Raw genomic sequence first — 24,265 nt, forward strand, 5'->3', positions numbered from 1 at the left:
TTCTAGCTCTTATTGGGAGACCCAGCACCCGCCCTGTTGTCCTTCGGGATTTTTTTGTTGTTTGCGGGTACACATGTTGTTCATGTTGAACGGTTTTTCAGTTCTCCGACGTTATTCGGAGTTAATTTGTTTAAACCAGTTATTGGCTTCCTCCTTCTTGCTTTGGCACTAAAACTGGAGAACCCGTGATACCACGGGGGGGGTATAGCCAGAAGGGGAGGGGCCTTGCACTTTTTAGTGTAGTGCTTTGTGTGGCCTCCGGAGGGCAGTAGCTATACCCCAATCGTCTGGGTCTCCCAATAAGAGCTAGAAGAAAAGGAATTTACGGTAAGTAACAAAATTCCCTTCTTCACTGGCCTGGAAAATTCTCAAAATGTTATGGCAAAAATTTTGCATGATTTTCCCAGCAAGAGCAGCAAAGTAATATTATGTTATGTATTATTGTTATAATTATAATATATAATGTGTATGTGACCAAACATGCCCAGAAAGTTGTCTGTAACTGATACTGGCACCCCATTTTAACAGGTGAGGTCAGAGAGAACTCTGATACTGGACTTTTACCATTTTGTGATATGTTCAGTAGTAACTTGGGAACCAATGTCATGCTGCAGTGTTGCTCTTTTTAAGGCACGGCTTAATAGTATTCAACTGTACAGTATAATACATTGCAAAATACATTAGTATTGGTAGGTAACTAGATATTCTAGACGTGATCACATAATTACATATTGGTTCTCCCCTATTAAAAAAAACCCAAAAACCCCGAAGCAATATAATGAAAAGAAAATATCTTTGGTCTTGCAGCCTCTCCTTACCCTAAGAACTTACCAGGCACCAGGGTGTATCTGACTATTGAAGTCACATTGTTCATATGCCCTGCACCTTTTATAAGGCATCCTCAGTGTTCACCTTACACAACACCCTTTTGTGTGTTTTTTTTAATTTTTTTTTTTTTATATATTTTTTTTTTTTTTTTGCTGTTTTGACTGATTTTAATGACATACTTAATAAAAATAGAACGTTTTTACAAGTCCATGTCCAGAGATCTTGATGTTACTTTGTCCACAGTGTGCAGCATACGTTTACAACATATGGCACTGTAGATAATATCCTTGGATGTGGACAGCTAAGAAAAATTGATAAAAGGTTGCAATGCAGGGCTACCTGGATGGTGGATGCACAGCCTCAGTCAAGTTGCAAAGAAATTCCAGCAGTCCTGCAGGCTCAACGCGCATCACTGTCATTGCGAACTATCCATCCACATCTGAAAGAAATGAAACGCTTTTGCAGGAGACAAAGAGGACCCCACTTCTGACTCAGAGACATAAAAAAGTTAGACTGCAGTTTACCATAATGTATATGAGTAAGCCACAATCCTTCTGGGAAAGAGTCTCGTGGACAGATGGGAGCAAAATAGAGCTTTTTGGTAAAGCATATCACTCTACTGTTTAAAGGGAACCTGTCACCACTTTTTTGGCCTATAAGCTGCGGCCACCACCACCGGGCTTTTATACGCAGCATTCTAACATGCTGTATATAAGAGCCCGGGCCGGGCGTATAACATAAAAAAAACACTTTATAATACTTACCTAATGGTTGCACAGTGGGCCTAATGGGCATCTCCGTTCTCCGGTGCGGGCGCCTCCATTTTTGGCCATCTTCGTCCTCTGAAACCTGTGTGCATGACGCAGCTACGTCATACACACTCGCCGGTCCCGTTCAGGCGCACTACAATACTTTGATCTGCCCTGCGCACTCCCATGCCGGCGAGTGTGAATGACGTCGGACACATCATGCACCGCGGCTAGAGAAGGAGATCAAAGATGGCCAAAAGATGCGGCGCTGGGAACCGGACAACGGAGACGCCCATTAGGCCCACCTCGCGACCGTTAGGTAAATATTATAAAGTGTTTTTTATGTTCTCACAGCGGCCTGGGCTCTTATATACAGCATGTTAGAATGCTGTATATAAGAGCCCGGTGGTGGTGGCCGCAGCTTATAGGCCAAAAAAGTGGTGACAGGTTTCCTTAAAAGAAAACAGAATGAGGCCTACAAAGAGAAGAACACCGTGCCTACAGTCAAATATGGTGGAGGTTCAAAGATGTTTGAAGGTTATTTTGTTGAGTGCCTTGACTTTGTGTAAGGCATCATAAAATCTGAAGATTACCAAAAGATTTTGGGTTGCAATGTAAAGCCTAGTGTCAGAAAGCTGGGTTTGTGTCATAGGTGATGGGTCTTCCAGCATAACAATTACCCCAAGCAAACTTCAAGAAGTACCCAGAAATGGATGGAAACAAAGCACTGGAGAGTTCTGAAATGGCCAGCAATAAGTATGGATATAAATACCATTTAACACCTGTGGAGAAATGTAAAAACTACTGTTGGGAGAATGCGCCCTTCAAATATGATAGACCTGTAGCAGCTTGCAAAATAAGAGTGGTCCAAAATTCTAGTTGAGAGGTATAAGAAGCTTGTTGATGGTTATAGGAAGCGATTGCAGTAATTTATTCCAAAGAGAGTGCAACCAAATATTAAGTTGAGGGTGCGAATAATTTTGTCTTGCTCATTTTTTCTGGATCCTTTTTTTTTTTTTTTTTTTTTGTGTTGTTCCAACACACACAAAGGAAAGAAATGTGTATAAGGCTATGTGCGCACTGCACCGCACCTAAAAGGTGCGCTTCAGAGCGCAGCTGAAAAGCTGCGTTCTGAAGCGCATAGTGCCGGCAGAGAACGTGTGCTCTGCATGCTGCCTTTCCCTATAGACAGCATGCAAACTGCACGGAAGAAGTGACATGTCACTTCTTAGAACGCAGCGATTCGGGCAGCAGCCGAATCGCTGCGTTCTAACATGCCACGTGCGCACGGCTCCTGCACAATCTCCATAGACTGTGCAGGGGACGCATGCAGTTACGCTGCGGTGCAGAACGCAGCGTAACTGCATGTAATACGCACACGTGCGCACATAGCCTAACAAAACATATGTAATTGTAATCATTTCTGTGAGAAATACTTCATTTTCTGGAACAATTTGAATGGTGCCAACTCTTTCGACCATGATTGTATGGCGGCTCCATCTAAATCCACCAAAAAACATGATTTCAGTTGACACCCCCATAGAACTGTTAACTATAATGAGGCAAATGTAGTCAGTTTTGACTCCTTCTTTCATTGACTTTCACAAATATGTGGTCGACCACAGTTGTGAGCGTGGTTAAAAAGATGGGACACTGCCGTAAGTGTCCGAACAGACTCCATCTGACTCAGTATAGTGGATAGTTACATTGGGTGTTTCACAGGAATCGTGTACTTTGACGTTTTATTGAGAAACTCCAAGGTAAGTTCTCAGCAAAAATAATATGGATAAATCTGAACCTAGCCTTAAAATTGTACCTCAATATAGAAACATCCTACAAATAGCAAAAGTTATTAAGTCTCTTAAAAAAATAAATAAATAATTAAAATAGGTTTTGTAAATATCTTTGAAAAAAATTCCTGCTAAAGTGTTATGCCTTGGGACATTCTAACAAAATAAAAGGACGATTGAAAAATATATAGCAAGGATGTAGACTATACAAGTGGTAAATGTTTAACTATTTTGTGTGGTATGACAATCTGTGTTAAGGGCAAAAATAACCATATTTTAACCCCTTCACGACCATGGACGGATCTTTCCGTCATGGATCGTGTCCCGGTAAGCCCCGCCCCCTGCCGCGGGCAGGCGGCGTGGATCGGCACACATATCAGCTGTTTTCAACAGCTGACATGTGTGCCTACATGTTCCGAGTGGAATCGCATTCCACCCGGAACATTAACCCCTTAGATCTCGCTGCCAAAGTCTGGCAGCGAGATCTATATGCGCGCGGCCATGTTTTTTACTTACCGCCGCCCCCTCCGGACGTCACGTGAGTGATCACGTGACGTTCGGTGGTTGCCATCGTAGCACAGGGTCATGTGATGACGCCTGATGCTATGAAGTTTCACTTTCATTCTTCCTCGGCATGGAGCAGAGAAAAAAAGAAAGTGACTATTTCTGCTGTTTACAGCGGTATAGCTGTGATCAGCAGATAGCGATCAGCAATCGGATTGCTGATCGCTATAGCCCCCTAGGGGGACTAGTAAAATAAAATAAAAAAAGTAAAAAAAAAGTTTTAAAAAATTAAAAAAAAAAAACAAAAAACCTAAAAGTTCAAATCACCCCCCTTTCCCCCCATTGAAAATTAAAGGGTTAAAAAATAAATAAATATATACACCTATTTGGTATCGCCGCGTTCAGAAATGCCCGATCTATCAAAATATAAAATCAATTAATCTGATTGGTAAACGGCGTAGTGGCAAAAAAATTCCAAACGCCAAAATTACGTTTTTTGGTCGCCGCAAGTTTTACGCAAAATGCAATAACAGGCGATCAAAACGTAGCATCTGCGCAAAAATGCTACCATTAGAAACATCAGCTCGAGACACAAAAAATAAGCCGTCACTGAGCTATAGATCCCAAAAAATAAGAACGCTACGTGTTTCGGAAAATGGCGCAAAACGTGCGCCACTTTTATTGGACAAACTTGTGAATTTTTTTTAACCCCTTAGATACAAGTAAATCTATACATGTTTGGTGTCTACAAACTCGCACCGACCTCAGGCATCATACCCACACATCAGTTTTACCATATAGTGAACACCGTGAATAAAACATCCCAAGAACTATTGTGCCATCGCACTTTTTTTGCAATTTTTCCACACTTGGAATTTTTTTGCTGCTTTCCAGTACACCATATGGTAAAACTTATGGTTTCATTTAAAAGTACAACTTGTCCCGCAAAAAACAAGCCCTCATATGGCAAGATTGACGGAAAAATAAAAAAGTTACGGCTCTCGGAAGAAGGGGAGCAAAAAACAAAAACGCAAAAACGGAAAGTGCCCCGGGGCTGAAGGGGTTAAAAAGTTAGTCATTTTTCAAAATTTTTCTTTTTTTTTTTTTTTTTTTTTTTTAATTTGAAATTGCAGATATGTGATCATAACCTAAATTTGCCTCTAAAATAGAGGAGAATGTGTCACTAAAACGGTCTCCGAATCGCTGGGATATGTAGAATCATTCCATTTGTTACACAGTGACACACGACAGATTTGGAAAATGAGGATTGTTCATGCACAGATTAAATTGTATTTCCAAATTGTTTAGTGCAATGTGTTTTGTGTTGGTGAAAATTACTTCACCATTTCTTTTTTTTTGTAGGGAGTTCGAGATCTTTTGAAAGTAATAATGGAGAAAATTCATACTATTCCGAACACTGTGAGCTCTGCTGTTGTGCAACAGCTTTTAGCAGCAAGAGAGGTAATCTTCATGAACGCCTTTTTGTTTTTGTCTTTTTGATACACGATAGGAGAATAAAGCCTTTCACTTTTTGGTGTAATGTTAAATCTTGAACTAATGTGAGATTTTGGAGACAAAATGACAATTTCTGTTACAGGTTGTAGCCTACGTATTAGACAGAAACGCGTGCCTTCTTCCAGCTTATTTTTCTGTAACAGAAATCCGTAAGCTTTATCCTGAAGGAAAACTTCCACATTGGGTAAGGATTTATTATAGAGAATTTATTATAATTATATTTGTTTTATTTCATGACCTAAGACAACAGCAAGTGAATTCAAATAATTGGGCCTTTATACTTGTGGTGTGTGTTTTTTTTTTTTTTTTTTTTTTTTTTTTTTTGGGGGGGGCACATGTCATAAGCTTAACCCCTTCACGACCTAGGACGGAACGGTATGTCCTAAATCATGGAGGGGTGATCACTACCGGCTGTTGGGTGGAGCTAGTGGTGATCCCCGCACATGTCATCTGTCCATATCAGCAGACGTGTGCCTTGCAGACGAATGTGGATCCACAATACATCCACACCTGTTAACCCTTACATTGTGAAAATATGTGAAATAGCTTTTCCCTGCTGCCATTTGGAGGTTCCGTGACGCAATCACAGGGAGCCGATGGTTGCCATGGTAGCGACGGGTCATGTGATGACTTCTGTTACTATCATGACATAGCTGCTGTTACAGTCGGCAGAGCAGCGGCTATAACAGGAGAGCAGCATTTCTGCTGATCAGAGCTGTGCAGCTCTGTTCAACAAAAATGAATGAGCATTCAGACTGCTGATCCTTATAGTCCCCTAGGGGGACTATTAAAATAAAATAGTAAAAAAAAATCAACCCCCCCCCATTCCCCCTATTGAAAATTAAAGGGTTAACAAAAATAAACAATATACACATATTTGGTATCAGAAAAAGAGAAAAAGCGTTTTTAAGGTGCAAAGGGTAACAAATTTTTATTAAACACAGGTGGGGGGAATCCAAACAGTCATTAAAAACATGTAAAAACATAAATGGCGGTTGTCCCCTACATTAGGGCATGGTACATGAATTAGATTGTTAGTACATACAACATATGGACAGCACGTACTTGATGGTGCAGAAAGGGCACCTGGGTATTTATTCATACAGGCCACAAAGGAAAAAGGGAAACAGCACATTATCGGACAAGGTTACTGAAATATTCCATAATTAACACAAGACCACAGAGCGTGTCTATATCAGGCATAACAAGCTTATATGTGCAAAGGCACTAAATAGATATACTGCTTAGAGCGCTCTCAGGTCATGCTGCCGATAAAGTACATAGCATTGTAAAGTATGTAGCCATAATAAGGTTTAAAACCCCAGTCAGAGCCCACACACATGAAGCACAGTGCAACAGGAGCCCATTACCAGTCCAATATTTGGTATCGTTGCATTCAGAAATGCCCGATCTATCAAAATATAAGAACAATTAATCTGATCGGTAAACGGCATAGCAGCAAACCAATTCCAAACACCAAAATTAAGTATTTTAGTTATTGCAAATTTTGCGCAAAATGCAATAACAGGCGATCAAAATGTAGCCTCTGCATAAAAATGGTACCATTAAAAACATTAACTCAAGATGCAAAAAATAAGCCGTAACTGAGCACCATATCCTGAAAAATAAGAACGCTACGGATCGCGGAAAGTGGCACAAAGTGCACCACTTTTATTTTTTTTGGACAAACTTCTGAATTTTTAATTCATTAGATAAAAGTAAACCTATACATATTTAGTGTCTACAAACTCGTACCCACCTGAGGCATCACACCGGCATGTGAGTTTTACCATATAGTGAACACTGTGTAAAATATCCCCAAACAATTGTGCAATTGCACTTTGTTTTTCCAATTTTTCCACACTTGGAATTTTTTCCACACTTGGAATTTTTTTACCGGTTTCCACTACACTATATGGGTAAAACTCATGGTTTCATTCAAAAGTACAACTCGTCGAGCAAATGATAAGCCCTCATATGGTAATAATGACAGAAAAATAAAAAAGTTATGACTCTCAGAAGAAGGGAAGCGAAAAACGGAAAATCGCCCAGGGGTGAAGGGGCTAAAGGCCCTGATTGATCAGAGTTTATACCAGAATTCTCGCATTAACAAGTTTGAAAAAATGGCAAATTTTGGAAAACGCAAGGTTTGCGCACAAATATTGTACAGTTTTGGTCGGTTATGACAAAATGCGCAGATTGGGATGGGACTTGGTAACAACCACTTATCTAATTAATCACAAGCTGTGGCATACCTTACACATGAAATCTTGCTCCAGTCTCTGATTAGTTTAAGATTTTGGCAAGTAGTGATGAATGAGCACTACCATGCTTTGATGCTCTGTTCTTGTAACAGGCATTTTGTCTCTTGACTCATGTACTGAGTATAATGAAAGTCAATGGGGGACCTGAGTGTTTTTCCAGATCTCTCGTAAAAATGCTTGAGTCCCCATTGACTTCCATTATACTCTGTACACGAGTCGTGCCCATCTGAGCAGCAGACTGCTCGTTTTGAGTACCGAGCACCTGAGCGTGGTAGTGCTCGCGCATCACTAGTAGCAAGGCAATGTGCATGATTCATTAAGAGGCATGTGCACCTAAGTGAATCAGGTTCTTGTGACTCAACCAGGCCCCATCCTCACGTCTGTATTTGATTGGGGATTCATAGACTTCTCTAGCAAAAATGATGCCAAGAGTCCTTTTGTTACCCATGTCACCAGTATGCTGAAGCTCTATTAACTGACATTTCTAAATATATATTATATAAAATTTTATTTTATTTTTTATTTTTTTGACAGTTGTTGGGAAACTTGGTGTCAAACTTTGTGGACAGTTTTAGACCTACAGCAAGGATTAACTCTATTTGTGGTAAGTTAAAAGCTGACTATAGTTGGGACAATTTAATTTTCACCCTCCATTGTGCAGCATAAGATGTGTCTAGTAGCCACTTATCCCAATCCCATTAATAAACTGCCTGCCAAAAGATAAACATACGTGTCCTTAAAAGAGTTGAGGAACACCATGCCCAATTCATTCCAGTATTTCTTACTCCAATATGCTGGCATAAAAAGCTTTGAAATATATGTTTGGCACACCTCGAGGCTACTCTAAAATTATGCGACTCTTGGCGTTCTCATGCCATTTTTGCCCAGGTCCAAAAAAGTGAGCTGGGGTGTTCCTAGGTTTGGCGACCGCTGCTTGTCAAATTCATGATGAGCGTCAGCGTTCACTACACAACAAATCTTACTCCAGAAGGTAATAGTGTATGTTTCTCTGACGCCTCATTGGGGGACACAGGACCATGGGTGTTATGCTGCCTATCCATAGGAGGACACTAAGTAGATGCAAAAGCATAGCTCCTCCTCTGCAGTATACACCCTGTGGCCTGGCCAGGCAAGCTCAGTTTTAGCTTAGTGTCTGTAGGAGGCACTTCCTTTCAAGGTTTGTTATTTTTTGAGGGTGACGGTTTCCTTTTGGGACCGATCTCCCACTACCATCAACGGGCGGGAACGTGGAGTGTCGCCTCCACGTACCCCCTCCTGCGACGCTGGATCCTGGGCTGGACGACGGGTTCCACAGACACTGATTTTCCAAAGCCCAGGGTAGAGGCCTGTGCCCCTATAGCCCAATTCCTCAGCCCCTCTCTGCAGGCTCTGAGTTGAAGATGGCACTAATTCCTCAGCCCCTCTCTGCAGGCTCTGAGTTGAATATGACACCGACACAGTAAGCTGACTCTGCTATTTTCACTGCCTGGAAAGCAGTGTTTCTTCAGCGCTCTATTGGGAGACCCAGACGATTGGGGTATAGCTACTGCCCTCTGGAGGCCACACAAAGCACTACATTAAAAGTGCAAGGCCCCTCCCCCTCTGGCTATACCCCCCCGTGGTATCACGGGTTCTCCAGTTTTAGCTTTGTGTGCGAAGGAGGTCAGACATTCCATGCATAGCTCCACAGATTTTAGTCAGCAGTAGCTGCTGACGGTTTCGGTTGGAAGAAAAGAGGACACATATAGTGTCCCCAGCATGCTCCCTTCTCACCCCTGGATGGTGTTGTAAGGTTGAGGTACCTATTGCTGGTACAGGGCTGGAGCCTGACATGCTGTTTTCCTTCCACATCCCCTGGTAGGGCTCTGTGGAAGTGGGATCCTGCCGGCCTCTCAGCTCTGATGCCGGGCTCCATCCACAGACCCATTAGAACCTGATGGATTCGGAGCAGGAGTACGATCAGGGACAGGGCCCTGCATCATACAGGTACTCTGTGTCCCCGGCAGGCACAGACACACTCCGGGCTGGCTGGGTGTTGTAGTGCGCCGGGGACCGCAATGTTGGAGTTAGTGTCCCTACAGATTACTGGGGGATGTTTTGTGTATGGGAACGCAGCGCCGACCCCCTCTGGACCGGGCGGCGCTGCTGTGACTTGTGGTGCGCCGGGGATCCGCCGTCCGCGCTTTTACGGCGGCGGCGGTTATAACTTTAGTCCCCGGCTTTTTGGGCCTAGGACGCCGGCAGCTCCGTTTCGTTCCCGCCCCCACCCTGTCATTCAGGGTAGGGGAGAGACGCTGTTCGCAAGCAGCGACGAGGGCTGGAGCCTGATTTACATGCTCCAGCCCTCACACTATGCACAGAGGGAAGCAGGCTTCCCGCTCTTGGCCAGGAACGCCCAGGGCCCGCCCCCTTCCTCTCTCGAGACGCCGGCAGCCATTACATGCATGCCTGGCTGGAGGAAGGACGCAAGGCTCTGGGAGACCTGGACTAGGGGCTATCAGGCGACCACACACCCGCTTTTTAAGCGGGCGGTAAGCGTTTTTTCTGTGCTGGTCCCTCTAGTGCCTCACTGTGTATCAGTGTACTGGATACAGTTATATAGATATTGTATTTCTTGCACTGTGAGGTGCGCTTCTGGCTGCATATCCCAGATCGCTCTGTGGAAGCAGCAACATGTCATCCTCAAAACGCAAGGCGGCCAAGGCAAAAAGGGCTGTGTATACTGCGTGTGCTGCATGTGGGGCTAATCTACCAGCAGGCTCTGATGACCCCCATTGTGTGCAATGCTCCGACCCGGTGCTGCTTCGCCAGCCGGAGTCAGGAGAGGTAGCGACCCAGGCTGAGACGCTTGTAAGTTCTGCCCCGGTGACAGGGACGGACTTTGCAGTTTTTGCAGATAATATGTCTGTATCTATGGCAAAAATCCTTGAGACCTTGCAATCTATGCATGGGGCTCAGTCTCTGGGCACGGCGAGGCCTCTGTCCTCAGGTCCCCCTTACTTGGAATGTATCCAGCCCATAGGGGGGTCCCCGGCTTCACAGGCCGAGGATTATGACTCAGATGATGGCCCCAGCCACCCTAAGCGAGCTCGCTGGGAAAGACCCTCGACGTCTTCACACTGCTCAGGGTCTCAGCGCAATCAGTCTCCCTGTGATGTGTCTGATGAGAGTGATCAGGAATCCACTCCTGGAACCCCTCTCAACCTGGATACCCCGGATGGGGATGCCATGGTAGACGACCTTATCTCAGCCATCAATAGGATGTTGGATATTTCTCCCCCAGCCCCTTCAGCAGAAGAGGCGGCTGCGGAGCAGGAAAAGTTTCGTTTCCTTTATCCCAAGCGTAAATTGAGTGCTTTGTTAGATCACTCTGACTTCAGAGAATCAATCCAGAAGCACGACGCTCACCCGGAAAGGCGTTTCTCTAAACGATCTAAAGATACGCGTTTCCCTTTCCCCCCTGAGGTGGTCAAGCGCTGGACACAGTGTCCAAAGGTGGACCCCCCGATTTCCAAACTTGCAGCTAGATCCATAGTTGCAGTGGAGGATGGCGCTTCACTTAAAGATGCCAATGACAGACAGATGGACCTTTGGTTAAAATCTGTCTATGAAGCTATAGGCGCGTCGTTTGCTCCGGCATTCGCAGCCGTCTGGGCACTCCAGGCTATTTCAGCTGGCTTAGCAAAAGTGGATGCTATCATGCATCCAGCAGTGCCGCAAGTGGCGCACCTTACCACGCAGATGTCGGCGTTTGCGTCTTACGCTATCAATGCGGTCCTAGAATCTACCAGTCGCACCTCAATGGCGTCCGCCAATTCGGTAGTTTTGCGCAGAGCCTTGTGGTTAAAGGACTGGAAAGCGGATGCTGGTTCCAAAAAATGTTTAACCAGTTTGCCTTTGTCTAGAGAGAGACTGTTTGGCGAGCCATTGGCTGACATCATTAAGCAGTCCAAGGGTAAAGACTCCTCTTTACCACAACCCAGAACACCCAAACCTCAGCAGAAAAAGTGGCAGCAGAGGTTTCAGTCCTTTCGAGGTTCGGGCAAGACACCATTTACCTCGTCCAAAGGGACTCAGAGGACGCAAAGAAACTCAGATTCGTGGCGGACTCACACACGCCCCAAGAAAGCAAATGGAGGTACCGCTTCCAAAGCGGCTACCTCATGACTTCCAGCCCCCCCCCTCCGCATCGCCGGTCGGGGGCAGGCTCTCCCGCTTTTCCGGCATTTGGATGTCACAGGTCAAAGACCGGTGGGTGACGGACATTTTGTCTCGCGGGTACAGAATCGAGTTCAATTCTCGTCCTCCAGCTCGGTTCTTCAGAACCTCCCCACGGCCAGACCGAGCAGATGCTCTGCTGCAGGCGGTGGATTCCCTAAAAGCGGAAGGAGTGGTTATCCCAGTCCCTCCTCAGGAACAAGGGCAAGGGTTTTACTCCAATCTCTTTGTGGTTCCAAAAAAGGACGGCTCGTTCCGTCCTGTTCTGGACCTAAAACGGCTCAACAAGCATGTGCACGCCAGGAGGTTCCGGATGGAAACCCTCCGCTCTGTCATTGCCTCAATGTCCAGAGGAGACTTCCTTGCCTCAATAGACATCAGAGATGCTTATCTCCACGTGCCAATTGCTACAGAACATCAACGTTTTCTACGTTTTGTGATAGGAGACGACCATTTTCAGTTCGTAGCTCTTCCATTTGGTCTGGCGACAGCCCCACGGGTCTTCACCAAGGTCATGGCGGCGGTGGTAGCAGTCTTGCACTCTCAGGGACACTCGGTGATCCCTTACCTAGACGATTTATTGGTCAAAGCTCCCTCTCAGGAGGCATGCCAACTCAGCCTGAATGCTACGCTGGAGACTCTACAGTCTTTCGGATGGATCATCAACTTTCCAAAGTCGATCCTATCACCGACTCAGTCACTAACGTATCTTGGCATGGAGTTTCATACTCTAGCAGCGATAGTGAAGCTTCCGCTGGACAAGCAGCGGTCACTACAGACAGGGGTGCAATCTCTCCTGCAGGGCCAGTTGCATCCCTTGCGGCGCCTCATGCATTTCCTAGGGAAGATGGTGGCAGCCATGGAAGCAGTTCCCTTTGCGCAGTTTCATCTGCGTCCACTTCAATGGGACATTCTCCGCCAATGGGACGGGAAGTCAACGTCCCTGGACAGGAAAGTCTCGCTTTCCCAGACGGCCAAAGACTCTCTACAATGGTGGCTCCTTCCCACATCATTGTCTCAGGGAAGATCCTTCCTGCCCCCATCCTGGGCAGTAGTCACGACAGATGCGAGTCTGTCAGGGTGGGGAGCAGTATTTCTCCACCACAGGGCTCAGGGGACGTGGACTCCGCAGGAGTCCACCCTTCAGATCAATGTTCTGGAGATCAGAGCAGTGTATCTTGCTCTACTGGCCTTCCAACAGTGGCTGGAAGGAAAGCAGATCCGAATCCAATCGGACAACTCCACAGCGGTGGCATACATCAACCACCAAGGAGGGACGCGCAGTCGGCAAGCATTCCAAGAAGTCCGGCGCATTCTAATGTGGGTGGAGGACAGAGCATCCACCATATCCGCGGTTCACATCCCAGGCGTAGAAAACTGGGAAGCAGACTTCCTCAGTCGCCAGGGCATGGACGCAGGGGAATGGTCCCTTCACCCGGACGTGTTTCAGGAAATCTGTCGCCGCTGGGGAGTGCCGGACGTCGACCTAATGGCGTCCCGGCACAACAACAAGGTCCCGGCATTCATGGCGAGGTCGCGCGATCAAAGAGCTCTGGCGGCAGACGCCTTGGTTCAAGATTGGTCGCAGTTTCAGCTCCCATACGTGTTTCCACCTCTGGCGCTCTTGCCCAGAGTGCTACGCAAGATCAGATCCGAGTGCAGCCGCGTCATACTCGTCGCTCCAGACTGGCCGAGGAGGTCGTGGTATCCGGATCTGTGGCATCTCACGATCGGTCGACCGTGGTCACTGCCAGACCGACCAGACTTACTGTCCCAAGGGCCGTTTTTCCATCAGAATTCTGCGGCCCTGAACCTGACTGTGTGGCCATTGAGTCCTGGATCCTAGCATCTGCTGGATTATCTCAGGGAGTCATTGCCACAATGAGACAAGCTAGAAAGTCGAATTCGGCTAAGATCTACCACAGAACGTGGAAGATTTTCTTGTCCTGGTGCTCTGCTCAGGGAGTGTCTCCCTGGCCATTTGCATTGCCCAAGTTTCTTTCCTTCCTGCAATCGGGGTTAGAAAAGGGCTTGTCGCTCAGCTCCCTTAAAGGGCAAGTTTCGGCACTATCCGTGTTTTTTCAGAAGCGTCTAGCACGTCTTCCTAAGGTGCGCACGTTCCTGCAGGGGGTCTGTCATATTGTGCCCCCGTACAAGCGACCGTTAGATCCATGGGATCTGAACAGGGTACTAGTTGCTCTCCAGAAGCCGCCCTTCGAGCCTCTGAAGGAAGTTTCCTTTTCTCGGCTGTCGCAGAAAGTGGCGTTTCTTGTTGCAATCACATCGCTTCGGCGAGTGTCTGAGCTGGCAGCTCTGTCATCTAAGGCTCCCTTCCTGGTGTTCCACCAGGACAAGGTTGTGCTGCGCCCCATTCCGGAGTTTCTCCCTAAGGTCGTATCCTCTTTTCATCTTAATCAGGATATTTCCTTGCCTTCTTTTTGCCCTCATCCGGTTCACCGGTATGAAAAGGCCTTACGTTTGCTAGATCTGGTGAGAGCACTCAGAATCTACATTTCCCGCACGGCGCCCATACGCCGTGCCGATGCACTTTTCGTCCTTGTCGCTGGTCCGCGCAAGGGGTTGCAGGCTTCTAAAGCCACCCTGGCTCGATGGATCAAAGAACCAATTCTAGAGGCCTACCGTTCTGCGGGGCTTCCGGTTCCTTCAGGGCTAAAAGCCCACTCCACCAGAGCCGTGGGTGCGTCCTGGGCATTACGTCACCAGGCTTCGGCTCAACAGGTGTGCCAGGCAGCTACCTGGTCCAGTCTGCACACTTTCACCAAGCATTATCAGGTGCATACCTATGCTTCGGCGGATGCCAGCTTAGGTAGAAGAGTCCTGCAGGCGGCAGTGACACCCCCGTAGGGGAGGGCTGTTTTGCAGCTCTAACATGAGGTATTTATTTACCCACCCAGGGACAGCTTTTGGACGTCCCAATCGTCTGGGTCTCCCAATAGAGCGCTGAAGAAGAAGGGAATTTTGTTACTTACCGTAAATTCCTTTTCTTCTAGCTCTTATTGGGAGACCCAGCACCCGCCCTGTTGTCCTTCGGGATGTTTTTTTGTTGTTTGCGGGTACACATGTTGTTCATGTTGAACGGTTTTTCAGTTCTCCGATGTTATTCGGAGTTAATTTGTTTAAACCAGTTATTGGCTTCCTCCTTCTTGCTTTGGCACTAAAACTGGAGAACCCGTGATACCACGGGGGGGTATAGCCAGAGGGGGAGGGGCCTTGCACTTTTAATGTAGTGCTTTGTGTGGCCTCCAGAGGGCAGTAGCTATACCCCAATCGTCTGGGTCTCCCAATAAGAGCTAGAAGAAAAGGAATTTACGGTAAGTAACAAAATTCCCTTCTTTAAGGTGAGATCCCCCCTGACTGGTTTCCCAGACAAAGGGAGAAAAGATGCTGCAGGGAAGGCTCCCAGGACATTTACAGTATTTATTATGTGCAAGGAGCAAGGATCCTGCACAGACAGTGTTAACTTTCTCTGGCTTGCTGGCTGGAGGAGGGGGAAGTTCTGCTGTTGGCAGAAAGTCTTGCAGATAGTTTCCTGGTGGCATGGGGGAGGTCCCAGGGCTCAGGGACTTGAGCTGTTCATTATCTGCTCTGTTTATTTGCTCTAGCAGAAAAGCCAGCTGATAACCACTGGTGACAAGCTGTGTGCTGATGGAGGGAGAGGGAGGAAAACTATCAGAAGCTCCCTTCCCGCCGTTTTTTTTTTTTTTACTACCCACAGCAGGGGGGGCACACTGACTCATCTTCCCGCTCTTTTAGCGCTAAGCCCCGCCCCCCGCGGGCGCGATAAGCCCCCCCCTTCCAAAGGAAAGCGTGCGAAGATCTTCATAGAGCTTAATCCTTCCTGAGGACAGGGCCATCGGCTGATTCTGGTGAGGTGCTTGCTTCAATTGTAGCTCTGCTGAGCATTGCTCCCCCTCCTGGCATACTCCTATTAGTAACATGCAGAATTCTAAGGGCACTAAGAGTACTAAGGCCCACATAGGCTATTATTCAGCCTGCACTGCCTGCCACGCTGAGCTACCACGTAAACACACCTCTTCTCTCTGTGAGTCCTGTGCCCCTATAGCCCCCCAAGACCCCCCTGCCACCACTGCCGCAACCGGCAGCCCAGAGCCTAGGGCCCCCAGCCCACCGGAATGGGCACAGTTTCTGTCCCAATCCATGGAAAAACTGTCACAGAACCTGGTTCTGGCTATGCAATGTCGTCCTCCACACCCTTCTGGGTCCCTGGACGGAACGCAGCCTGAGGATACCCCTATGGAGGATCCTTCTGAGGTAATCCGGGCACATGCTTCACCGGTTGCAGGGATCAGGAAAAGAGCACACGGCCGGGTGTCTCCAGCGGGCTCTCCCTCGGGAGCACACGGGGCAGGCTCTCCCACACGCTCTACGGCTTCTGATGAGCTGGAGGAGGGAGAATGCTGTTTGTACCAGGAGGATTCCTTGGCTTCATCACCCCCAGATGATCAAACTGCAATAGACTCCCTTATAGCAGCAATCAACCAAACTCTGCATGTGGAGGATACCCCATCCACTACCACTGACCATGCGGTCTCCTTTAAGAGGGCAAGGAAACCTCAAAAGGTTTTCGCTAATCACCCAGAGTTGCAGGATATCCTCACAAAGCAAAGGGAGAAGCCTGACAGGCGCTTCGGTAACCGAAAACTCATGGAGTCCCGGTACCCTTTTGCCTCACCTGCCCCTAAGGGCTGGGCCAATCCGCCCTCGGTCGACCCCCCCCCCCCCCCCCCGGTCTCCGGCCTTACCACAAAGACGCTCCTGTCTTTACCCGATGGTTCTGCCATCAAGGACCCGACAGACAGGTGGAGCACCTCGCCCGCTCTGCTTTTGAGGCTGCGGGTTCCTCCCTCTCGCCCTCCTTTGCTTCTGTGTGGGTCGCAAAGGCGATCTCGGTCTGGGCAGACTCCCTTAACACTTCGCTTGAGGAATCCCAGTTCACTCATACCTTCACAGAGGTAACAGCGCAAATTGCCGCTGCGGCGGAGTACCTCATCCAGGCCTCCATGGACGCTGCTACCTGCGCAGCGTTTGCCGCCTCAAATACCATAGCCATCCGTAGAGCTTTCTGGCTCCAACAATGGCGAGCGGACTCTACCTCCAAGAAGTCTCTTGTTCTTTCTCTTAAACCCCCCAAAGACTCAAACGACGCAAAGCTTTTTTCTCAGCAATCCACTCGCTCCAAACAGCAGGAGTGATAATACCTGTCCCAGACGACGAGAAGTTCGGGGGTTTTTATTCCAACCTCTTTGTGGTCCCCAAAAAGGATGGGTCAGTTCGACCCATCCTGGACCTCAAACACCTAAACAAGCATGTGCACGTACAGAGATTCAGAATGGAGTCCCTAAGGTCCATTATTGCATCCATGGTCGAAGGGGAATTTTTCGCATCCATAGACATCAAGGACGCGTACCTGCACATACCCATCGCCCCAGATCACCAAAAGTTCCTCCGCTTCGCAATTCAGGACTCCCACTTTCAATTCGTAGCTCTACCCTTCGGCCTTGCCACCGCACCAAGGGTCTTCACCAAAGTCATGGCGGACGCCATGAGCGTCCTTCACGCCAGGGGAGTAGTCGTTCTCCCTTACTTGGACGACCTCCTCATCAAGGCCCCCTCCTTCCGCGACTGCTCAACCAGCGTACAGATCACTGTGGACACCCTATCCCGCTTAGGCTGGCTAGTGAGTCTGGACAAATTATCCCCGATCCCATCACGATCCATCACCTTCCTGGGCATGTCCCTGGACACCCGTCGGAGCTTGGTCCTTCTCCCTCAGGACAAGGCGTTCGCTCTTCAACGAGCGGTACGCTGCCTTCTACGTCCTCCGTCTCGCTCCATTCGATTCAGCATGAAAGTGCTCGGCAGGATGGTGGCGGCTATGGAAGCAGTACCCTTTGCTCAACTGCACCTCCGCCCACTGCAGCTAGCCCTTCTAGCGGCCTGGGACAAGAGCCCCTTCTCCCTGGACAGACATCTTCACCTGACGCCTTCAGTCAGGTACGCACTCCGCTGGTGGCTTCGGTCCTCATCCCTATCGAAGGGGAGATCTTTTCTCCCAGTGAACTGGCTAGTCCTGACCACGGACGCCAGCCTCCTAGGCTGGAGAGCAGTGTACCGGCACCACACTGCTCAAGGACGTTGGACGCCCCAGGAGTCTTTCCTTCCCATCAACATCCTGGAACTCCGCGCGATGTTCCTCGCGCTCAGAGCGTTCTGCCCTCTGCTATAGCGGGTCGTCAGATTCGAGTCCAATCGGACAATGCGACAGCTGTAGCCTATATCAATCGGCAGGGGGGCACCCGCAGCAAAACGGCTTATCTCGAGGCCCACAAGATCCTCAGCTGGGCCGAATCGACGGGATCAGTGATATCAGCGGTACACATACCGGGGGTAGAGAACAGGGCAGCAGACTTTCTGAGTCGCCAAGGCCTGGCTGCCGGAGAATGGTCTCTCCATCCAGATGTGTTTCTACATATCTGCTTTCGCTGGGGCACACCAGACGTGGACCTAATGGCCTCAAGGTTGAAGGCAAAGGTACCCGCGTTCATAGCCGGGTCACGCGACCCGCAGTCCATCGGCGCGGATGCTCTAGTCTGCTCCTGGCACCACTTCCGCCTGCCTTACATATTTCCACCTCTACCCCTGCTGCCGCGGGTAATCAGGAAGATCAAGGCAGAGGGAGTCCCGGTGATACTGATAGCACCGGACTGGCCCAGGCACTCCTGGTACACCAAATTAGTACAAATGCTCACAGACGCACCGTGGCGCCTTCCAGACATCCCAGACTTGCTGACCGAGGGGCCCATTTCCCATCAGAACTCCAGAGCCCTGAAGCTGACAGCATGGCCATTGAGACCTGGGTATTAACAAGAGCGGGATTCTCCCCCGCGGTTATTGCCACCATGATCAGCGCCCGAAAGCCTGCTTCATCCCGCATTTACCACCGTACGTGGAAAATCTTCCTTCCTTTTATCGTTCCTTTGGGAGACCCAGACCATGGGTGTTTAGCTTCTGCCTCCGGAGGGCACACAAAGTACTAAACCTAAAAGTGTAGCTCCTCCCTCTGAGCTTATACACCCCCTGGTGAGCCAGTCCCAGCCAGTTTATAGCTTTGTGTTCAGGAGGCATACATCCACACATGCATTCTCATGATTTTTTGTTTTTTCTTTGGAAGAGATTGAAGAAGTGCGGGTCCACGTCTGGACCCCCGGCATGTCCCTTCTCACCCCACTGTGTCGGCGGTGTTGTAAGGTTGATTTCCAAGGCTGGAGCCTTACATGCCGTGCTCCTTCACCATCCCTCCTGGGCTCTGGCTTGAAGTGGGAGCCAGCACGGTCTCCATGCCTGGCAGGAGACCGGTCTCCATCCACAGCCCCTTGAGGATCCTGTTGGACCCGAGCACTCATCCCCAGGGACCTGGCCCTGCGTCTCAGCAGCTAAGTACCTGAGACGTTTATGTGGTCCCTGTTCTTTATTGTATGGGGAGAGTATGCTGAATGTATTTATTTTGGCATTTCCAGCGGGTTCTCTAGCTTTCACCCGAGAACCGCGCCGATGGTGCCTGCGTGTCAGCCTCGCTGCTTAAATTTAGGCCCTGGCTTTGCCGGAGGCCTAGTTTCTGTTAACTACCCTCGCATGTCACTCGTGCAGAGGGACAGGCACGGCTCCTCCCGGCGGCTGTCCTGCACAGGGGAGGGACACTCCCCACTGCTGGGGCGTGTCTCTTCCCCTGCAGGTCTCTATGGCCCTCCAGTTCCCGCTCTCCTGCAGGAACGCCCCCAAGTACCGCCCCTCTCTTCGCTCCGGCGGCCATTTCTCAGGCAGAGTTCACTCTGCGCTGGGCCTTTCTGCACTCTGCATCCCTGCTGAGGTGCTGTGCATTGGGGGTCCGGGCTTCGGGATCTGGAGGGCACACAACACCGCTTCCAGCGGTCTGGTAAGCCACAGCCGGTCTCTGGTTGTGGACCTCTGTATATTCTCCCTGGGGTTCATTCTCTTGCAGAGCCCCCACTCCAGCAGCATGTCTCACACGAGGAGCAAGGCTCCAAAGCTTTACGTTGTATGCGCTGCATGTAAGCTCCTGCTGCCTGAGCCGAGCACCTATCCACATTGTGATGCCTGCTCTAACTTCGCTGTGCCACAGCCTGGAGTCTCACCCCGAGTGGGCTCTCCGGCTGCCTCTGCACCAGTAGCTGAACCCCCGGCCTGGGTGGAGTCCTTCTCTAGGTCTATATCCCAGTCATTTGCTGAGTCCATGGGACTTTTGTCCAGGACTTTGAATATGCATCAGCCCTCCTCACAGGGTGCCTCTAATGCTCTTGCTAAGAGTCCTTTAGGATCCCTATCCTCTCACCTCCGTCCATCGGAGCTCACAGAGGATTCATCATCAGGTCCCAGACCCCGTCCTCCTAAGAGAAGGCGCAGGGTTTCCTCCCCCTCCTCATCCCGCGGCTCTGATTCAAGAGCTGACTCGCAAGATGAGGAGGATGCCCTTACGGGGGGCTCGGAGGCTAACTCCATGTACCCCATCGATCTTTCCGAGAGTGACTCAGATCTTAGTGACTTGATTGCTTCTATTAATTCTGTACTGGATCTCAATCCGCCAGTATCAGAGGAGCAACCCTCTCTGGCAGAAAAGCACCAGTTTACCTCGCCTAAGAGAGTAAAGAGTGTGTTCTTTAACCACTCCAGTTTTCAGACCGCTGTGACCAAACCCAGGGCCTGTCCTGACAAACGCTTCCCAAAGCGTGGTTCTGATGACCGTTTTCCCTTTCCACCTGAGGTGGTCAAGGAGGGGGCTCACTCCCCAAAGGTAGACCCCCCGGTGTCTAGGCTCTCAGCCCGGACCGTTGTGTCGGTGGCTGACGGCACCTCACTTAAAGATTCCACTGACCGTCAGATTGACCTTCTGGCCAAATCTGTGTATGAAGCGGCGGGGGCCGCGTTTTCCCTGACTTTTGCAGCAGTGTGTGCTCTCAAAGCCATCTCTGCTTCTCTAGAGGAGATGCATTCCCTCACCAAGGAATCTATGCCCGAGATGGTTGCCTTAACTTCTCAAGCTTCAGCTTTTTCATCTTATGCCATTTCTGCCATGCTAGAGGCTTCTCACCGCACTGCGGTGGCTTCGGCTAATTCCCTTGTTATCCGCAGGATCTTGTGGCTTCGAGAGTGGAAGGCAGATGCTTCTTCAAAGAAGTACCTTGCTGGCCTCCCTTTTGCTGGTTCCCGGCTGTTCGGTGAACAGCTGGATGAAATTATTAAGGAAGCTACTGGCGGGAAGAGTACTTCCATGCCACAAACCAAGACCAGGAAACCCGCCCAGGGTAGGAATCAGTCGAGGTTTCGTTCCTTTTGTTCCTCCAACTGGTCGTCCTCTAAGCCCTCCGCCTCGTCCGCTAACTCCGCTAAGGATCAGAAATCCAACTGGCGCCCAAAAGCGCGTCCGCAGAAGACCGCAGGAGGTTCTGCCACTAAGGCAGCCTTCTCATGACTCTCTGCCCGCTCCAGCAACGTCCTTAGTCGGTGGCAGGCTCTCCCACTTTGGCGACACTTGGTTAAAACAAGTCTCCGATCAGTGGGTGAGAGATATCATCTCTCACGGCTACAGGATAGAATTCTCTTCCAGCCCGCCAAACAGATTTTTTCTCTCAACTCCCCCCTGCTCCAAGGCCGCCGCCTTCTCACAGGCCGTGGCATCTTTGCAGGCAAACGGAGTAATTGTACCAGTTCCCGCTCGGGAACGGTTCAGAGGTTTTTACTCAAACCTCTTCCTAGTTCCCAAAAAGGACGGTACCTTCCGGCCCATCCTGGATCTCAAGCTTCTCAACAAGCATGTTCGGGTGCGGCATTTTCGCATGGAGTCTCTGCGATCAGTCATTGCCTCAATGTCCCAAGGGGATTTCCTGGCGTCCATCGACATCAGAGATGCCTATCTACATGTGCCAATTGCAGTTTCACACCAGCGTTGGTTACGTTTTGCAATAGGAGAGGATCATTTCCAATTCGTGGCTCTCCCCTTCGGGTTAGCCACGGCCCCTCGGGTATTCACCAAGGTCATGGCAGCAGTGATTGCGGTCCTGCACCTCCAGGGGTTGGCAGTGCTCCCTTACCAGGACGACCTTCTAGTCAAAGCGCCATCCAGCGCAGACTGTCAGCGAAGTGTCTCGCTCCCTCTCGCCACTCTAGCCCAATTCGGGTGGCTTGTCAATCTTCCCAAGTCCACTCTGACTCTGACCCAGAGTCTCACGTGCCTAGGGATGCAGTTCGAGACTTTGCCGGCACTTGTGAAGTTGCCCTTAATCAAACAGCAGTCTCTCCAGCTAGCGGTGCGCTCTCTGCTTAGGCCCCGCCGTTAAACCCTCAGGCGCCTGATGCAGGTGCTGGGTCAAATGGTGGCGTCCATGGAGGCTGTTCCCTTTGCCCAGTTCTATCTGCGCCCCCTGCAACTGGACATTCTCCGCTGTTGGGACAAGCGGCCTTCCTCCTTACACAGGTTAGTGGCTCTGTCGCCACAGACCAGGAGCTCTCTTCAGTGGTGGCTTCGGCCCCTCTCCCTGTCCCAGGGGCGCTCCTTCCTGGCCCCGTCCTGGGTGATTCTCACCACGGATGCCAGTCTATCCGGCTGGGGAGCGGTATGTCTCCACCACAGAGCGCAGGGCACTTGGACTCCGTCCGAGTCAGCCCTTTCAATCAATGTGCTGGAAACCAGAGCCGTGCTTCTAGCTCTCCTAGCTTTTCACCACCTGTTGGCGGGCAGGCACATTCGAGTCCAGTCAGACAACGCGACAGCGGTTGCCTACATCAATCACCAAGGCGGGACACGCAGCCGCCTGGCAATGCTGGAAGTACAACGCATCCTTCAATGGGCGGAGGACTCCAGGTCCACCATATCCGCAGTCCACATCCCAGGCCTGGAAAACTGGGAGGCAGATTATCTCAGCCGTCAAAGCGTGGATGGTGGCGAGTGGTCCCTGCACCCGGCAGTGTTTCAGTCAATCTGCCGCAAATGGGGCACTCCGGACGTGGACCTAATGGCATCCCGTCACAACAACAAAGTTCCTGTTTACGTGGCTCACTCCCACGATCCTCAGGCCTTCGCCGCGGACGCTCTGGTTCAAGACTGGTCCCAGTTTCGTCTGTCCTACGTGTTTCCCCCTCTAGCTCTCTTGCCCAGAGTCCTGCGCAAGATCAGAATGGAGGGCCGTCGAGTCATCCTCATTGCTCTGGACTGGCCCAGGCGAGCTTGGTATCTGGACCTGCTCCAACTGTCCGTAGAGATGCCGTGGCATCTCCCGGACCGTCCAGACCTACTCTCGCAAGGTCCGTTTTTCCGCCCGAATTCTGCGGCTCTCAAATTGACGGCGTGGCTCTTGAGTCCTGGATTTTGACGGCTTCTGGTATTCCTCCTGAAGTCATCTCCACTATGACTCGGGCCCGTAAGTCTTCCTCCGCTAAGATCTATCACAGGACTTGGAAATTTTTCCTGTCCTGGTGTCGCTCTACCGGCCATCCTCCTTGGCCATTCTCTTTGCCGACCCTTCTGTCTTTTCTACAGTCCGGTCTGCAGCTAGGACTGTCCCTCAACTCTCTCAAGGGACAAGTCTCAGCTCTGTCAGTACTGTTCCAGCGGCGTCTCGCTCGGCTGGCTCCGGTCCGCACCTTCATGCAAGGCGCGTCTCACATCATTCCGCCTTATCGGCGGCCCTTGGATCCCTGGGACCTTAACTTGGTCCTCACGGTATTGCAGAAACCCCCTTTTGAGCCTCGTAGGGAGGTTTCTTTGTATCGTCTTTCTCAAAGTGACCTTTCTAGTTGCCATAACTTCTCTCAGTAGAGTCTCTGATTTGGCTGCGCTCTCCTCGGAATCACCTTTTTTTAGTTTTTCATCAAGACAAGGTGGTTCTCCGTCCGACTCCGGACTTTCTTCCTAAGGTGGTCTCTCCCTTCCACCTTAACCAGGACATTACCTTACCTTCCTTCTGTCCGGCCCCTGTTCATCGCTTTGAAAAAGCGCTGCATACTCTAGATCTGGTGCGTGCTCTCCGGATCTATGTATCTCGCACCGCTGCGCTCAGGAGGTGCACCTCTCTTTTTGTGCTAACCACAGGTCGGCGCAAGGGCCTCCCTGCTTCTAAGCCGACCTTAGCCCGTTGGATTAGATCGACCATTTCGGACGCCTACCAGAGTACTCAGGTGACTCCCCCGCCGGGGATCAAGGCACACTCGACCAGAGCTGTCGGTGCCTCTTGGGCTTTTAGGCACCAGGCTACGGCTCAACAAGTCTGTCAGGCTGCCACTTGGACTAGCCTGCATACCTTCTCGAAGCACTACCAAGTGCATGCTCCTGCTTCGGCAGATG

At 49.8% G+C, this 24,265-nt stretch overlaps 1 protein-coding gene across 2 annotated transcripts in view; it reads left to right on the forward strand.

The window, feature by feature from the left end:
- MED23 (mediator complex subunit 23) overlaps positions 1-24,265 on the forward strand; it is a 226,605-nt gene that overhangs the window by 43,195 nt on the left and 159,145 nt on the right. For both annotated transcript variants that reach the window (XM_075339880.1, XM_075339881.1), the window contains exons 6-8: positions 5,234-5,332; positions 5,469-5,570; positions 8,185-8,254. In XM_075339880.1, the coding sequence (XP_075195995.1) occupies positions 5,234-5,332; positions 5,469-5,570; positions 8,185-8,254 (271 nt within the window). The remainder of the gene's footprint in view (positions 1-5,233; positions 5,333-5,468; positions 5,571-8,184; positions 8,255-24,265) is intronic.

Source organism: Anomaloglossus baeobatrachus, chromosome 3 (assembly GCF_048569485.1).
Source record: "Anomaloglossus baeobatrachus isolate aAnoBae1 chromosome 3, aAnoBae1.hap1, whole genome shotgun sequence".
In the NCBI taxonomy this organism is placed as follows: Eukaryota; Metazoa; Chordata; class Amphibia; order Anura; family Aromobatidae; genus Anomaloglossus; species Anomaloglossus baeobatrachus.